The sequence below is a fragment of the Python bivittatus genome, unplaced genomic scaffold (assembly GCF_059951505.1).
Source record: "Python bivittatus isolate LINGU-HERP-01145 unplaced genomic scaffold, Pbiv_v1 ctg000840_np1212, whole genome shotgun sequence".
NCBI lineage: Eukaryota > Metazoa > Chordata > Lepidosauria > Squamata > Pythonidae > Python > Python bivittatus.
The window spans coordinates 9842920-9861354 of NW_028277113.1; the positions used below are offsets into that span (position 1 = coordinate 9842920).

The following is an 18435-nucleotide window of genomic DNA, read 5'->3' on the forward strand; positions in this document are numbered from 1 at the left end:
AAATCTATAATTTTCACAATTTTCTAGACCTAAGCTAGAGTCTCACAACTCCAGGCATTTTACATACTAAAAAAAGAAAGCTTGAAGAGTAAAATAAAAGAACAAAATAGATGTGCATCCAGAATTATATAAGTTCTCCATAACTTTCTGGAAACTGCCTGATCTATCCGAATAAGCCAAATGTAATAGAAGTTGCAGGCCCTACACTTAAAATTGGAAATTACCTGTGCTTTTTAAAATTTTTAAATGATATGCTTTCTCTCTTAAAAGATTAGAGGCAGCTACTAATCACAGATAAGATAAAGAACAATACCATTTATGTGTAAAAATAATTGAAAATTAATACATTAGTAACATAAATCTTAAACATCAAGGATAGCAGTAGTAAAAGTAGTTCACAGAGAACATTTTATACTCCAAAATTCTTCTGAAAATTAAGGTCTTTGCAATGTGGATATAAAATAATTAAAAGAGAGCAAAGCAACCGTCTTTCGGGAGTGATATCCAAAATTGAAGCACTGCTTAGGGTTTATTTCCTTATTTCAGGCAGGGCCTGCATGATAACAGTAATCAGTAGACCTTCATGCCGGAGCCTACTATCCTTGAAGTATCCTGCTGTCAAGCAGTTTAAAGATCTGAAGTCCATCTTGTGTTTTATCTGCCACCAGTAAATAGTGCCAAGAGAAATTTAAACCTCAACTCCTGAATCGTCTTCTAGTGGCTGGAACAGGATGTATGCCAATCTTAATAACATCAGAATTGAATTACAGGAGCAATTCTGCACCTTGATTAGAATGCACTGCTTTCAGTGACATCAATTCACATCAGTTAGTGTGAGTTTGACCCATAGAAATTAGATTCCCTAACTTAATACACAAGTTCCATGAAACATTTAGATGTGTTTTTAAGACAATGGAAAGTATGGGCTATCACAGTAAAAAAGAGTTTTAAGGATTTTGAGCTACTTTTCCATAATACCACTGCTTTTGATTTAGCAATCATTCTACTATCATACTAAATTACTTTAAATTAAATATATTAAACTAAATAACTTATTATGTTGTTTCTATTTCTACTATGACAATCTGTAGTTTCCACTGGAAATATTCATCTAAATGTGCAGTTTATACCTTTTGGCAATAGCTTATATACCTTAAATTGTTCAAGAATCTGAACAGCATTGGTAAACATGCTCTCTGCCTTAAAATGGGCAGAATTATTCAAGTATTCAAGAGGTAAAACACCCTGGAAAAAAAGACGAAAATTAATATTTAGCAGCATAGTCTAAGGCTAGAAAAACAAGCATTTTTACTAAGGACTAGAACCTGTCACAGTACATAAAGTTAAATAATGTCTTCAGAATTAGAGAACCATATAATTCACCGCGAGCCCATATGCACTGTCTTCTAGCAGCAATGCACATGCCAGTTTTGAAAAGGGATCCTCCATGCACACTGAAGTACTGTAAGACAAACACTCTAACTGCCTCCCCACACAGCTTTATGCACGACTAGCCCCTTTAGACAACTTCCAAAAAATAAATGGGTATGGCTAGCCCATTGTTTAGTAGAGGGGATGGCCCTCTTGCATGTCAGGTAGAAGCATGATGGTTTACAAATGAAGCTCCCTTCTCCCAGAGGTTGTTTACCGATTCACAATATTTTAACCTGACCTTTCCTTACAAAAGTTGGTTGGTAGATGTGACCCTTTCCACAATTATTTAGGCAAGTGCTTTGCTTATTAAAGATTGAAGAGACAACTTCAAGGCTCCATTCCATAAACTGGAACATTAGAAATTTCAATTCACTGCATGTGGAGCTCTCATTTCATGAGAGCCAGCTGCTATGAGGTCATAAAGAGAGTGCCTGTCTAGTCTAAGATTTGCAGAAGTGATTCAGTTATCAAATGAACTGATTATTACTCTCCATCTCTCTCTCTCTCACACACACACACACACACAAAGTAATAATTATCTGAGCTCCCAATAAAGATACATTTTTCCAAGCACACATAGATTATTAAAGCATGAGAGTGACTAAGGTTTATTCCCCAAAGGCAATAAAAACCTACTTTTCAAATGTACAATTTCTCCAAAAAGTATGGGTTATTTTTTATATATGTTAGATTTATAGTCTGCTCTTCCTCTTGGAGTTCAAGTCAATATACGTAATGTTTCCTTCTCTAAAGTCTTCCCTTCCCCACAATATCAAGCCCATAAAGTAGGTTATAAAGATAATGATTGGCCAAACCACCCAGTGAGCTTCTATGGCCAAGAGAAGACTTGAACTTGGTTCTTCCCAGTCTGGTTCAATACCTTCCCCACTACACCATAGAATGTTTCTTCTCAATCCCTTGTTCCCAAAAACAGCATTCAGGTTAGCAAATAACTAAAAGACCCAAAGATTAGGTAATGCAGATGAAGAAGCAAGACTGGAGCAGACTTGATTTAAAATTGTCAGGGTTACCATGAGCAGGGAAACCTGTTTATCCCAGAGCTTCCCAAATAAATAGCTGACAATCCGTCTTATGAGGAAACAGCTTAAACTATATTCAGTGGAAGGAGGTAAAATTTGACTGCAGTTAATAAAACAGTTAGGAGAGCAGGACAACTTGCTCTACCTAAAAAAATTGAGGTCTCTCCCTCTCACTTTCTTCTGAAATATTTAATGATTAACATTCACTTCTACAGGAGAAAGAAAAACACTGTAAAACATATCCAGGTTGCCTAGTCTCATAGAAAAATACTTTAGAAGCTAAAAAAAGGCATCGTTCCACGATGCACAGATTCCACAACTGACACAAAAATTATCCTTCAAAAAACATACTTTTTTTGGTAAGCATTTGGAGTGTATAAAGAGCTAGAGATGGTTTCTCTGTTCTGCTGTCTAGTGATGACATTCTGTTTTGAAGCTGATATTTGTACTTATCTTTTTTTTCTTTCTTCTGATGTAAGTTTAATTAAGGAAGAATCTAAGGGGGGATGGGGGGAGAGAAATGACCAAGGTGGGAAGGACACAATAGTGCTCAACCAATCTGTCCATGCTGGGCCCAGAGTGACATAATGAGCATAAGGCAGATGTTTGTTGTATAGCAATTACCCTAACAGGATACAGGATATTGCTCTTCATCCACTGAACTAAGCATGGTTAAGAACGAAAGCACCATGGAAGTTGATTCTGTGATTAGCAATAGCTCCAGCTAATTGTCAATGCTGCTGAGGAGAAAAAGGGCTAGATCTCAACTCTCAGCCTAAAAGGCAAGATGGAGCTTCAGAAGGACAAGCAAAGTCCACCTAATGAAGACAGCAGATAGTTCTGGAATCTCTCATTAATTGATTTGCTAGGGATTTAGCCTGCACAAAATGTGTACTTGAGAATGACATTAAATCATAATGTGATTTGTGTGCTTTTGGATTAGCTTGATATAGGAATCCAGACACTGTGAACTGTAAAAAAAAAAAAAAAAAGAATTACGGTTTAGCGTGTTGTACATATTTGTGGGTTATTCAGTAAAGTGTGATTAAACAAGCCATGGCTTAGTGTAAAATATGAACACAGTCCATTTTACACCAAAGAAAAATCCCAGTACTAGCCATTTTACACTAAAAGGAAAAAATAGCATATTATCTTACCACTGAGTTCAGAGGGAAAGGAACTCCAATAAGAGAAGCCATCAGTGGTGCAATGTCAGCCTACAAACAAAAAAAAGTCTCCCTTTGAATGCATGCTTCAGTAGAATTAAAAGCTTAAGTCTCTTTTATGGTACATAATCACAACACACTTTTATGTGTGTGACATCATTTAGGAGAGGTAGTTAAAAAACCTGATTCCATGTTTAATGGAATGGGATGACAGGGATTCAAGCCTGGGCCAACGTAGCATGGGGAAAATGGCCAACAAAACCGTCTCTGCATTGTTGGCAGTGAATGAGCCAGCAACGCTGCTTTGGAAACCAGGAAGGGCGTTACAGATATAACATTCCCACTCTAGTGCCATTCTTGTGCTGAGAGCACCACCCAAATTTACACTATTAGCAGGTAAACCCATTTCAAATCCTGGCTATTAACAATCAATATATCGTACTTTTCCAACTATAAGACAATACTTTTTTCTAAAATCCTTACCCTAAAAACTGAAGGGCGCCTTATTCAAGGAAGTCAGCCGAGAATCGCACGGTTCCAAACTGCCCATACTTTGTTTCTGCAGACAGGCTTCCTCCTGTTGCTAGCCTCCAATCACGAGTGAAATAGCTTGTCTCCCAAACAGACTTCCTCCAATCACGAGCCTGATGTAACTGACGTCAGCTGATGCTGAACAAACCAATTAGAGGAAGGCTGTTTGCAGAGACAAGCTATCTGCAGTTTCACTCGTGCTTGAATGTAATCAGTTACGCAAAAGAGCCTGGAAATAGAGCTGCAGAGAGACGGTTTGGACCTCCTCCCACCGAGTGTATCAGGTCAATGTTAACTAATTACTAAATAAAAATGTGTTCTGCACTATCTTTAAAATATTGATTTCTTAATTTTGGGTTGGAAAAGTGGGGGTCGTCTTGTACATGGGGGCGTCTTATTGTCGGAAAAATACAGTAACAGCAATCAGAGAGCATGAACAAACACACAATAGAGATAAAAGAAATAACGGAAGGCAGAGGGACATTTGCTTAAGAGGAGAGAACGCCCAGGTCCCCACCCCAATATTCCCAACTTGTACACCACAGCAAGGTCACACTTGAATGAGTTCTTGTCAATGGGTCAGTGTTTGGCTGTTAGTCCACAGTTAAAATAAAAGAAGAAAGAAGAAAGCCCCTGTTAATATGATAACTTATTATCATAATTATGTTTCTTTGTAGCATCTATAAAAAAACAAGTTAAAAAACAGCGGGTTTGAAGCAACTAGATACCTGGTTCACATCTTGCCGCATCCACGTCTCCAGCTTCCATTCTGTAAAAGGTGAGGAAAAAGGAATGATAGTTTATGAGGGGAAAAAATAAGTCATTTGATACTTAGCAGTTGTTATTTGTATCTTATCTTATTCTCCTGATAACTTTTTTCTTCACATTCAAATATATTTATACTTCAGCCGCAGAATATAGTATTAAGAAATTTACTCAGAGCAACCCAAATCACATTAAGCTGACTTTTAAAGAATCACAAAGGCAAAGTTATATATTGGAACATCCAAGACTCTCTCTTGGATGGACAGCTATATCTCTATAAATCACTGATTAGGCTTAGCATTACATATAAATAGGGAAATGATTCCAGAAACAGTTAAGGCAAAGAGCTTCAACACATTCTGGAACCATACCTTTTTCTTTAACCAGTCTGGTCATGGTTCTGTGTCTTATTGTCCAAAATCAGATTACTGGCTAATTTACAATTAAATAGCCAATAGTCTCTGTAGCAAACATTACATTTCCTCGACCCCAGAAATAGCGGGTCAAATTCTGTTTAGACCTATATGCCTACTATGTTCATTTTTATTATTTTTTTAATACATCCAAAAGCACTGGCTAGCATTACAAAGGTGACCTGAATACTTGGCTGGACATGAGGTGATCAGCTCTGTTAATGAGTACAGCATCCATGAGTTATTTCTTACACTTGGTTAATGCTAAGCCCAGCTTAGCATTTCATTTAATGTGCCCTTTTAAGTGCTGGAGGATATGCCTATTTTTATCTTGGAATATTACATTATACGGTTAATTTTAAGCTTAATTAACCCTCATGGTTCCAGTCTACAAAATCAGCCTTGGAAACAAGGAGGATTCCTACTCACAGGGGGTACGATGTTGAAGAATGTGAGTAAAGTGAACATTAAATATGGGAAACAAAATACTCAGCCAAGCAAGAAGAATGCTGAGGATTTCAGCCATCATGAAGAGAAATTAAAGCTATCTGAAAATCTGGTAACTTACAACAACTAATTTAAATCCATTAATCTATTTCTTAATTAGGTCTGATTAAATATGACAAGGGAGAAAACTAGCCTAGTTTAGATTTATATCCATCTCATAAAATATAAGAGGCACTTCAATCAGAACCACGCACCAAAAGTTTCAAGTCAAATTTATTTTCTGCAAAGGGGGATTTGCATTATGAATAATATGAGAAACAAATGCTAGAGCCACTGCTTTTAAGAGACAGTTCATATTGTTCAGAAGCCATGAAAAAACTTAATGGCCTCTAGTAAACTTTTGTTCCCCATTCATTCTATCAGCATTAACAGCAGCAGTTAGTAATACTGAAAGCCATCTTTTTGTAATGTATGTATGAAAAACTATTTTTTTATTTATTTATTTAGTGGACTTGTCCCCGCCCATCTCCCCACAATGGAGGACTCTGGACGGTTTACATCAAATTAAAATCATAAATACATAATTAAAAATTATAAAAAGAGAACCACTTACACAGATAGAAAAAAGAAAAAACTATAATTACAGATGCTACCCAAATAGTTGCATTTACCTTTTAAAAATGTATCTTCATATTGCTGTGAGGTAACTGCCTGAGGATATTTGATTCCTGCTCCCCAAGCAATTAGGGGCGTTAATGTTTCTGATGGATGACTTGCCCCATGAGTCCCTACACACACACAGAAAACCAAGTCAAAGTCATTTTAATTTTTTTTTTTTAAAAGCTGGCTTTTGAATATCATTTCTCTGCTCCTGATCATCTCTGCAGCTTCACTACCATTTGAGCTACTTTTTCATGCAACTCCCCTTTTTGCATCCACCCACAATGGCCCTTGGGCTTCTGAAGGGTTGCTTCAATCCGGATTTTCAATTATATACTTTAAACTCATTTCCATGTGTCTAGTGCTACCCAGTCAAAAACCTAAAACTGAGGTTTACTCAAATTCCTACAGAGGCCTCAAGCACTGCATTTCCTTATACAGTGGTACCTCGGGTCACGAACGCTTCTGTTCACGACCAATTCGGGTCACGAACAGCTCCGTTCGCAAAATTTTGCTTCCGTTCGCGAACGCCGGATCGGGTGACAAACAGGATCTGCGGCCATTTTCCCTCCCGTGACACGTGGTCGTGGCTTCCTGTAGGGAGGGGGACTCTCCCTCCAAGCAATAACCGCCTCCCCACCCGCCTTCCTGTCCTCCACACCAGAAGTCGCGTCGAGCAAGGTTAGCGTTCTCTCTCTTCGTACTGTACTTTGTGTCATATTTTTGTGGTTTAAAAAAAAAAAATACATATGGTTCAGAACGGATTAACTGTAATTACATTGAACCTTATGGGAAAATTTGATTTGGGTCGCAACCAAAATCGGTTGGCGACCAAATTCGGAGGGGTCAGAACGGATTAACCGTATTTACATTGAACCTTATGGGAAAATTTTATTCGGGTCCCGACCAATTCGGGTCGCGACCAGAGTCGCGGAACGAATTAAGTTCGTGAACCGAGGTACCACTGTATAGTAAAAGCTTAGACAACTCTTCTACAACATACTATTTGCTCATTTATCTCATCAGGCATAACTGACACTCCAAGGTCTCTCATTTTCTTAAAATGACTCTGCTAGTTTTCTCTTGCCATTTCTTAGTGGGAACACCATCCCCAAATCCCTTTATGTTTTCCCCCTGCATTTCTCACCATTACCCATGTGGGCTAGGGCAGCAGGGAGTTGGCTACACATTCCCCAACCCATCCTATATGATCTTGATGTTTTCCTTCACCTTTTAAACCACCTACTAAAATCTATGCATTAGTTAACTCGTTTGTTCCTGTCCCCAGCTAAATTTGCTTTCATTTATCATCTGTAGCTTCTTATCTACATCTAAATTTAAACTATAAGGTTCTTGATGCATAGACCCTTATTTTGCTTTTGAAAAACCAGTAAGTAACATATTCACTGTGTGAAATTATAATGAGCAATAAGCAATTTTCACACTTTCCCCTAGGCAAAACCTCCTTCTTTCTAGGAAATGTGCAACATTTCAAACAGCCCTTAATTTGTTGTGAACTTGAGGCAAAAAAGAAAATGTCCTTCTCTGACATAAATGCTTTAAAGTTATAAAAGAGCTCTACTTTGTTCTAGAGAAATGGGCAGCAAGCCTACCAATACTTTGAAGAAATATGAAGTCAGCTAGACTCCAAGCTCAATATGAAGGCTAATAAATAACAAGAGACCTAAGGCTTGACGAATAAATGATCAGGAAATATCTGCAGAAAATCCAGAACCAGATCCTGAGAGTCCCCAATATCAGAATGAGACCTTGGCATAAAACAAGATCAATCTTTTGATAGGATTATCATCTTATGTAAGAAATTACCTACACTGGTCCACTGGCCCACTATTAGTCTAGGCAATTAGCCATTCAGCCTTCTTTAGTCGCAGGCAGAAGATCTCAGGTGCTATTACTGAAATCTCTGTAACTCAGTGATGGGCAACCTTTTTTTGGTCAAAGACTGCATTTCTAACAATGTAATCTATTGGGGCCTCATAACATGCTCATGATACATGGAGAAAGTGATGGGTGTGGCTACTTAAGAATAAAATAATAGCTTCCCCTTTTTCCCTGATACTGACTTTTTTTCCTTATGATACCTTTATGTTCCTCTCTCTCTTCTATTTTCCACAACAGGCTCCAGAGAACCAACTGATCACTTTTGCCTGACATCTGAATTAATTGCTTGAAATTAGGCTGAGAGATATGAATATAGACCAAAGATCAAATCTGTAATGATACATGTGGCTTGTCCATTGTAAACACTGAGATACCTTGAAAGACTCTATTGATATTTTTTATCCAAGTTTAACAACAGCTGGAATATTTGTGAAAGGATTCCCTGAGAAGTATCTCTGATGTTGTTAGGGTACTTCTAGTGTAAGACTGATATTGCTCAGAATGTAGCTCTGCTGGCTTGCATTTCTACTTTTCTGCATCTGTAATATTTATTCTGTTTATAAATGGCTTGTACATGAGACACTACTGTGATTATAAACATAGTACATTTCTAGTGTTTTTGACTCCAAAATATAATTAACCATATGCAAAGAAAATACTGGACTGTGTTATGAACAAAGAAAGGGGAACATGGAACACAATGGACAAAGATTTTCTGAGCTGAACTTTCAGTGTTCTGAAAAATCTCACCCCAGTCTGTCATCCCATGGTCAGAAGTTAAGATAAATGCTGTGTTGCCATCATTTCCATAGAAGTCCTCAACCAATGAAACAATTTCTTGTACACCTTTATCAACTTTCCTGATATTGTTCTTATATTCACTACAGAAAAGTAAAAGATTGTAATTGTGAATCCAGAAGTACATTTGCATAACATTTAAAAATTAGACCAACCATAGCAATAAAAGCATAAAAACATTTAAGTTTTCTATTTAGCTTAATTTTTACAATATCCATTCTTCACATATTACATTAGCAATCTGAATTTAAAGCACTCCAAGCATTTAATTTTCAAACATGATATTGTATAATAAATTATCAAGAAAGTAAAAATGCAGTAGTTTATTTAGATGAAAGTCTGCTTGAAAGATTTTATTATTAGGAGTTGCCCTTTTTTCACTGGCACATTCACAATGTAATAGTGTTAACCTGTATTATCTTTCTCCAAAATACTCTTAGGAGGGACTTCTAGTTCTCAGAAGAAACTAAGGATTTTTAAAGAAATCATCAAACCAACATTCCATAGCTTCATGGGAATTGCCATGGCAGAGCTGTGATTAAGGAATGCCTTCTGCAAAACATTCTAGCTGTCCACATAGTCCAGTTTAACACCTTTTTTCTTCTAAAATGGCAGCATACAGAAGTCTCTTGTTTACTGTGTACTGCTTTTGAAAAGTTACTACTGTATGATTGTTTAATTTTTATACAAGGGATTAACAGTGATTGGAAACACAGAATGCCCAGTCCTTACATCAACCAGATGAACAAGAACTATTTATTATTAATGCAGAGGGAACTGCGCTTGTAAAACAGGTTTTTTCCTGAACAGCAATTTTTGTCCCATTCCCTTTCATGTTCTGTCATAAGATGTTTGGAACCCCTCCCTTGTCTAATTCATAAAGTTTCTTGATTTGGGAATTATTAAGAAGCATAAAGCTTTCCCACAATCTTTGGAAAGATTATAGTAAAAGATGTTAACAAAATGTCTAAACCACAGCTTTTGCATAAATGAGAGTTAACCCATTTTCCCAGAGTCACAATTTTATCTCTCACTTGGCATAGATATAATCATTACAAGAAATTAAACTAGCTGAAATAAAACTGAAACTTAAATCACACAAAAGAAATTATCCAAATATAATTATGCACTATAATTTCAATGGAGGATTTAGGCACATTCTTAACTCTCTCACTTATATCAAATGTACTCTGTAAAAAAAAAAAGGCCTTTATTTAATTGAACAGAATAGGAAAAAGAAAAAAAAAAGAAAAGGGAAAGAAAAAAGAAAGCAAAACAGCAAACAATTATATAAAGACTCCTCATACACGTTTATACATATTTTACACAGCATTTTCAATAAAGGATCAGCACAATTCATAATCATCCATACATAACCAACATCCATAAACATTTTGATCATAAGTTGCAAGTAACATCAAGTCTTGAATCCACTGAATAATTGGTGCCATAAATCAAAGGTATTTAACATTGTTCAGCTTTGGTTGTACTCGTATTGTATTTCAAAAGATATAAATCATACATTTTTACCTTGAATGAGGCCGATGAGCATGACCATTTGTATCTAATCCTAATAAGTGCAGGAAGAAAATGATTTTTTGCTCATGCAGTTTAGAAAACAGTGTTTCATTGTTTCTAGCCAAGCTGAAGAAATCCTAGATGAGAAAACCAAATAAATTATTCTGAGCACCAGGAACTGTTCTAACAAGAAAGGTATATCATTTGCTACGTATCATCAGCCACCATGCAGAAGAACCTGGAAGAGGCTTAGATAAATTCCTCTACTGAAAGTGGTCCTTATTCATTTCTACAGAGAAGGGGGTCAATAGCATAACTTAAGTCTAAACAACTTACAACTCCTTGAAACACCTTTCAGAGGGATGAGAGCCAACATTCTCATCTTCACCATTTTTCCTCAATTAGACTCTTTTCCCATTGACTTTTATAATGAAAAGAAATGCCAAGTAAGAATACTGAAGGAGTACTTAGGAAGCAGAAGGTATGAATATTCATAATTTGTACCCCATATTTGGTAATAGCTATTATACATATGCTGAAATATATGCTGTTGAAGTCATGCTCTGATACTGGCATTTGTTTGTCCGCTGTGGAAACAGAACGAGCCTCGATCTGATCCAGCACATCTTATACACTAATGTTAAATAAAGAAAAGGTATCAGGTCTGTTTGTATTCTGCACACAGAAATCTCTAATTCCCCCTTCAGATGAAAATATGGACTCATTATACTGTAAACTTTAGAGCACATGACAGGAAAATCCAACACAAAATTGTTATATATAGTTGAAGATTATCTAAAAACCCATTTAAGATTTTTTTTTAATCCTGCCTTTATTATTTTTATAAATAGCTCAAGATGGCTAAGATACTAATACTCCTTCCTCCTCCTATTTTCCCTACAACAACAACTCTGTGAGGCGAGTTGGGCTAGGAGAGAATGACTGGCTCAAAGTCACCCAACCGGCTTTCATGCCCACAGCAGGACTAGAACTCAGTCACCTGCTTTCTAGTCTGGAGCCTGAACCACTAGACCAAACTGGCTCTTTCATTTCACTTCCATTTCATTTAAAATGTACCTCACTGTTAAAAAAAAAAATGACAACAACAAGGAATGAGACATTAGCACAAATTTGTCAACTATACCAGTCATATAATAGTAATACAAAAGAAAAAATTTTGTTCACCTTAACATGGTCAAAAACCCAAGTGTCCAGTACGGTGGCATCTTCAGCTCCAAAGTCCTCTCTTTCAGCTTTATAGCAATTGGTATAAACATGATCTCCAGTAGCACCTGCAACCAAGCATTCCAGATGAAGAGAAAAGGACAACTATACTTTGAAAAAACGTATTTTAACTTCACTTAAATGTACTTTAAAGTACATAATATGGAGTTATTTTTACACAAAACTTAATGGAAAAGAAACAATTCATATTAAAAAAAATATTTGAAATCTTCAATAACTTTTGTCTATGTATTAATAGACCAAACTTGAACAACATTCCATCATTCTGCCACTTCAAGATCTGAACTAGCATTAACAAAATTATGAATTATACATTCCATTGAAAATGTACTTTTAATATTTTTTAAAAGCTTCTACATATAGTATCAAAATATAGGAATATGTCTCAATGTTGAGCTGAAATCTACAAGACAAATTGCAATTAATAGCACGCTTTTTTCCTTTTTGATATATGTATCTCTTACTATATCTATCTATATAATGAATTTGATATAGCCATCCAAGGGATCCTCTGTTAGCTAGAAATATCTGAGCTATAAGAAGGAGGTGTCTGAGCCATTTCAGAATGTTATCTGAACATTCTGGACCTTAAAAATGTTTTATCCTCTCTTGCCTTGGCAACAGTCTGCATATCTCCATCAAGGTCATCTTTCTTACTCTCTACACCATCTCAATGTGGAAAATCAAGATGTAGGAGATTAGTTCTTGCAAGAATCTGTTATTATAGCCTATCCCAATAAAGGCAGTTGATTTTATGGTCTGGCCTACCTAGTGGGGCTCATGTATAGTGTGATAACTACCTCATCCATGCTACTGACATAGAACTGTTTTGTAGAAGAGGTGGTAAATAAATCAAATGATCCTATCACTTTAAAAACTTTAAGAAAACTATTGAATCATATTCTTAAAGGGACTACATTGGGTTTATCTTCCCCAGTGTTCTGCAAAGATCCTGAAGAAATAAATCGTATCGTATCAAAGGAGGATATTCTGAACCAAAATAACAGAAGAGCGTTTTCAAAAGACACAACGCAGATGTAACACAGCTTCTGAAGGAAGGGGAAATTTCAGTTACTGCAATCTTTTAAATCCCTCCTGACAATTCTTAATGATACAGCACAGACAAGGCAAGTGGTGTTTATCACACTATTACATTATTCTATAAATCTATAAATTTTCACTATGTTATTTAAACAGTGCAAGGATACTTTACTTGTCACTCTCATCTCCTGCCAACATATGTGTAGAGAAATTTAGTTCCAGAGAGGGGAAATAAAAAACAACTGCTCGGCCCTCAGAAAGCAGAAAGCGTGAGAAAAAGACTCAGACCTTGCCTTGACTGTATTGTCCTTACAAAGAGGCAAATAAGGTTTTGGACAAGATTTCAAGATTCTGTTAACACACCCTGCAACAATCAAGTTGCATTTCTGGAATTCCCGCCAAGTCTGTCCTTTGACCTTGCCAACCTCAAAGGGTGGACAACGTAGTACTTGTCTTGTGGGGCAGATACTCTCCTTCTGAAAGCCAAGTTGATGAGGCTTTTTTCCAGATGCTTCTAGAATTAGCTCATATGCATCCATTTTGCTTTAAAAATTGAGGAATATTTATATTCTGAGTCTTGATAGTAGCACAATATTTTTACAAGAAGAAGTAACCCATGGCCAATAGACTACCACCACTATCACCACACTATGGTATGATTTGGTGTCATGATTTCTCCTTGTTTTCCCCCAAATAAAGGTGGAAATGAAACTTGCTTTCATTTCCACCCTGAAAGCCCACATCAAGCCCCCCCAGGCCAATGCCATACCAACTCTTAGACACTATCCACTCACTTTACATGGATAATATAGCAAACATAACTCTTCCTTCCATTTTATATGTTAACAACTACAGAAGTGCTAGGAAGCTAGCATCAGGAGTCTTTAACTTGTAACAAAGATCTTACTGTGCCAAGCAGAAGAGAACCATGCTCTTGCATGGGGAGTCTGTCAAGCTTTTCTATAAATCCACCAACCCCCAGAAACCTAAAGAGACTGTAGAAAATTTGCAAACCTATACACAAGCCAATCTAATTCTTCATCTGTTAGGGTATATATTTTTAAAGAATTGTTGAATTTTTAAGGAAAAAAAATCTATCAAGGAGCGAGGCAGTGTTTTTTAAAAAAAACAGCTGGACTAAAATAGTCAGAAAACAGATTCATGAAAATCCAAAATAGTCTGAGCAATAGCAGTTCTTCAGCAGAACATTTAGTACAGAGGTGCATGTTGTCATCAATCAAGGGTGACCGTCACATTTGCATGTCCTAGAAAGGGTTTGTTTTTCTGGGAAATGAACATTCAAAACACTTCTGGTTATTGCAATTAATCATAACCCTTTAATACTTTATAAATGAAGAATCTATAACACTAAGACAAGCTCACCTTTAGCAAACATAGGTAGAATATCTGGACTTCCCCAGCTCCAAGTATATTTACTTTCATTGAACATGGAATCAAATTCCACTGGATTTTCTTTCCAACCTGTAAGTCAAGAGATGCATCGCTGAGGTTATGTGGTTTTTGAGGGGGAAAAGCCAGATTTGATTCCAGTGTTAAAAAATACAAAGGCAGTATATACATTTAGGGAAAGTGAATCCACATAATCACATTTAATTAGCAACTTACATACATATTGTTAACTGGAAAAAATTGTAATTTTTAAAATGTGAAAAATACTTCCAAATTCCCTACATAGAAGTAATAGATTTTCAACAAACCTTCATGCCAATGTTTACTAAAAAGTGACTGGAAAATCTATCTGACCAGCTCAATGCTATCAGAAATTTCAAGGAAAAGTCACCAACCTTATACATATACAGTATCATGGAAAGCTGTAGCTTGTTTTAATTGTGGCTTATTAAAATTCAGTCTTGCAAACAAATCAAACAATAATGCCTTGTTTTGACTATTCCTGGTTTGTTTTCCATTTGTTTTCCCAACTTTCTCCTTGCATTTTCAGGAATTGGTTTAAGGTTTAAGACAGGCATAAAAATAAGTCAGGAATAAGCTCAGAAACCAGAAGCAAATCATAGTTATTTTACTTAATTCTATACATTCCCATTCACGCATCATATTAAAACATAGCTGTAAGCAGGAAGTCAGCAAGCCATTGTTTCAAACTGTGTTTACTTCCCTAAGCCAAAAAACATGTTACCATATACTGTAACTTAACATGCTATACAATCAGTATGATCATGCAATACATTATGTATCTTTGAGCCACAGATGAGAGACTTAAGACTCTAAATATATATCAATACACACATATATACGCAGAGGGAGATAGAATGAGTTAGGACAGTAGTCCTGTTCACACTTAACTGAGAACAGACCCCACTAAACCTAATGACTAATCTCAGTAGTCATATACAGAATTGGGCTGCAGATATCATTCAGATAATGTAAGTTGAAGACTAGTTTCAAAGATAATATCCATAATAGCTTAAGCTCTGCAAAACTAGCATATTCAAAAGCTTGCATAACTTTCAATATTATTTAGAAAACAGTAGAATTATGGCAGAATGTCAGCTTTCCAGTATGCACAACACAACTTAAATGCCCTCAGCATATATTAAAGCTGTTTGTTCAAAATGAATGGATTTCAAAGACATAGATTGAGTTCTATAATATACTAAACCAAAACAAATTAAATCACATTATGGTTTATGATGAAGTGTGAGCTTAACCAATTATGGTTATAATAATTCAATAAACCATAACTAACCAAACTACAACTTAACACAGCAATCTCATTTCCCAGAAAGGCTCCCTTATATCAGAGGTCCTACAGAATAATAAGGTAGGACAGGGGTTCTCAAACTATGGCCCGCGGGCCGGATACGGCCCGCTAGGGTCATTTATCTGGCCTGCCCGCCCGATTGGCCGCCGCTGCTGTCTCTCAGAAGCGGAAGTGTCGGGGCTGTATCGGGAGTTGCAGGCGAGGCACGAGGAGGGAGATCGCAGAGCTGGACTCTTCTACATTACAGGTATACCGGGTCATCCGCGGGAGGGATCCTCCATGCAGGGTGATTGGTGTGTTGTTCTCCAAGCTGCTTGTCTCATTCTTTCTCCCAATTGCCCACCCCGTTCTTGCAATCCCTCCGAAACCATCTGGGCTTCCCCAGCTCTGATGAGTACAGGCGCCCTATTTGGAGAACGGCAGGAGCCCCGTTCTCATGGGGCTTCACGTTTGCATTTTATGTTCCTTCCTCTTTTACCCACACAATGGATTTCATTGGGAATGTCATTAAAATATTACCAATAACCTGGTGCCAGGACTAGGGTTTAGTCAACAGAAGGCACTTGTTGTTGTTTAGTCGTTAAGTCGTGTCCGACTCTTCGTGACCCCATGAACCATATTGCGCCAGGCCTTCCTGTCCTAACAGAAGGCACTAGCAGTGCCTGAAACTTATTCCCAAGATTCAATTCCAGTTTTACAGGGACAGTCCTGATTTTGGGGAAGGCATCCTCGAACTAATGGGAGGGCTCAAGGTAGAGCAGGCAGAACAGTATGGCACAAGTAGCCAAAGAAATGATGTCTTTCCATTACTCATCAAGTCTTGGGGTACCTTTTGGTGGAAGGGAACATGGGAATGAAGCTATTCCATTATCCATTTTACTGGCTGATTGATTAGTACTAGTCTGCAGAAATCCAGAAGAAGAAGCAAAGTTAGTGTTTCCTGGATCTCTTTGCTGACAACTAATGGATTTTTGCAGATCAGGTCTGATAGCCTTATGATGGAGAGAGTGGTCAATTGATTGTTAGTCATTTATTAAATTAATTTGGCCTGGAAATAATGTTTCACAGAGTGTAAAAGCACAACAGGGAACAGGAATGTTTGGAACTACTTAAAGTTGCTTCATTCCAGAGAAGCTCTTCTAAACATCCTTGTCTCTTTTTTTTTTCTGGTAATTTTTGCCTGTGACTTTGGGGAAATTGACTTGTAGATTTGTATACATGTATGCATTTTTTAATATTCGTATATCCAAGTTTTTATTTTTGGAAATCAGGTCAGCCTACTTCTTTGCAAATTATCAGGACTGCAGAAAGCATTGTACTCAGTTTCTGTTTCACTTTCTCTTCTCTTCTGTTCCTTGCATTTATAGTATATCGAAACTCCTCTTCCTTGCCCAGACCTGTTTCATCATCTCAAATTCTTTGTACAGGCAGTCATCGCTTAACAACCATTCATTTAGTAGTTATGCTCAGTCCCCAAAGTTACAGCTGTTGCAGCACCCCTGCAGTCACATGATCAAAATTTGGGCACTTGGCAGCCCGTCCACACTTACAACCACAGCGGCACTTCAACTCATACTTCCTCATACTCCACGGGAGGGATCCTCTGTGCAGGGTGATTGGTGGGGTCCAGGGCGCCCTATTACTTTCTCCATTTGAGCTATGTGGTTGCCCCTCAAGTAGGAGAATGGCCACTGGCACTGACCAATAATGGGGGGGCGGGGGGGATGGGATGAGGGGAGGATAACATTTACTGACACTGACCACCAATGCAGGGTGGGGTTTATGTTGGTTAAAATTGTTCTTTATTTTAATTATTGTATTGTTTTTTTCCTGTTTTTTTTTTGTACTACAAATAAAATATGTGCAGTGTGCATAAGAATTCATTCATGTTTTTTTCAAACTATTATTGTGAGCCGTCCAGAGTCACCCATTGGGGGAGACAGGCAGCATACAAGCTTAATAATAAACAAATAAATAAATAAACAAACAAATAAATAAATAAATAGTCCGACCCTCCAACATTCTGAGGGACTGTGAACTGGCCCCCTGTTTAAAAAGTTTGAGGGCCCCTGAGGTAGGCTATGATGCAGAGAAAATTGCCTCAAATTGACAATCTAACTTGCGCAGAGCAGCTCCCATATTCATCATGCAGTGAAAGGAGCTGCAGAAGACAGAGAAAGCCTTTCTTCCACAGACTTACTTAGAATCCAAGCCATTACTTTCTATAGTTAGTGGAAGATTATTCCACCATTCTATTTTATTGTAATGAACAGGATATTACATACCTCTAGCAACAGCACTGACATCCTCATAAAATCCAGCTATTAGAGCAACATGCCCAGGTCTAGATTCTGTCGGGACCCGAGTATGAGATACTCCCCAACTCCCTTTTGAAGTTATGATATTCCTGAAAGAAAGAAAGAAAGAAAGAAAGAAAGAAAGAAAGAAAGAAAGAAAGAAAGAAAGAAAGAAAGAAAGAAAGAAAGATTGATTCTAAATTAAAAAGCTGATGGCGTAGCTCAATTCCAACTCAAGTTACCTACTGAATCTACTTTTAGGCTGCCCTGAACAAAGGGAATGATATCTTGGACTGAGTTAATGAAAACAAGAATGCCCATATCTCAGAGTTAGACAAGTAAGCTAGTAGCTGAATATGAGCATAATGTGAAATTTAAAGCACTTTTGCATGACATGCACAGCTTATTCTAATACAGTATTTCTCAAACTTGCAACTT

General features: G+C 37.1%; 1 protein-coding gene across 4 annotated transcripts in view; it reads right to left on the reverse strand.

Annotated features, from left to right (window-relative positions):
• Window positions 1-18435, reverse strand: part of PIGN (phosphatidylinositol glycan anchor biosynthesis class N) — a 177400-nt gene that overhangs the window by 144151 nt on the left and 14814 nt on the right. For 3 of the 4 annotated variants that reach the window (XR_015794051.1, XM_088130849.1, XM_088130847.1), the window contains exons 3-11: window positions 17986-18107; window positions 14344-14442; window positions 11860-11966; window positions 10687-10811; window positions 9109-9239; window positions 6468-6584; window positions 4900-4940; window positions 3632-3691; window positions 1153-1245 (exon numbers count right to left, since the gene is read on the reverse strand). Coding sequence is in view for 3 of the 4 variants with exons in the window: in XM_088130849.1 (XP_087986975.1) it covers window positions 1153-1245; window positions 3632-3691; window positions 4900-4940; window positions 6468-6584; window positions 9109-9239; window positions 10687-10811; window positions 11860-11966; window positions 14344-14442; window positions 17986-18107 (895 nt within the window). In the remaining variant the exon portion in view is untranslated. The remainder of the gene's footprint in view (window positions 1-1152; window positions 1246-3631; window positions 3692-4899; window positions 4941-6467; window positions 6585-9108; window positions 9240-10686; window positions 10812-11859; window positions 11967-14343; window positions 14443-17985; window positions 18108-18435) is intronic. The other variant, XM_088130848.1, reaches the window with a different exon arrangement.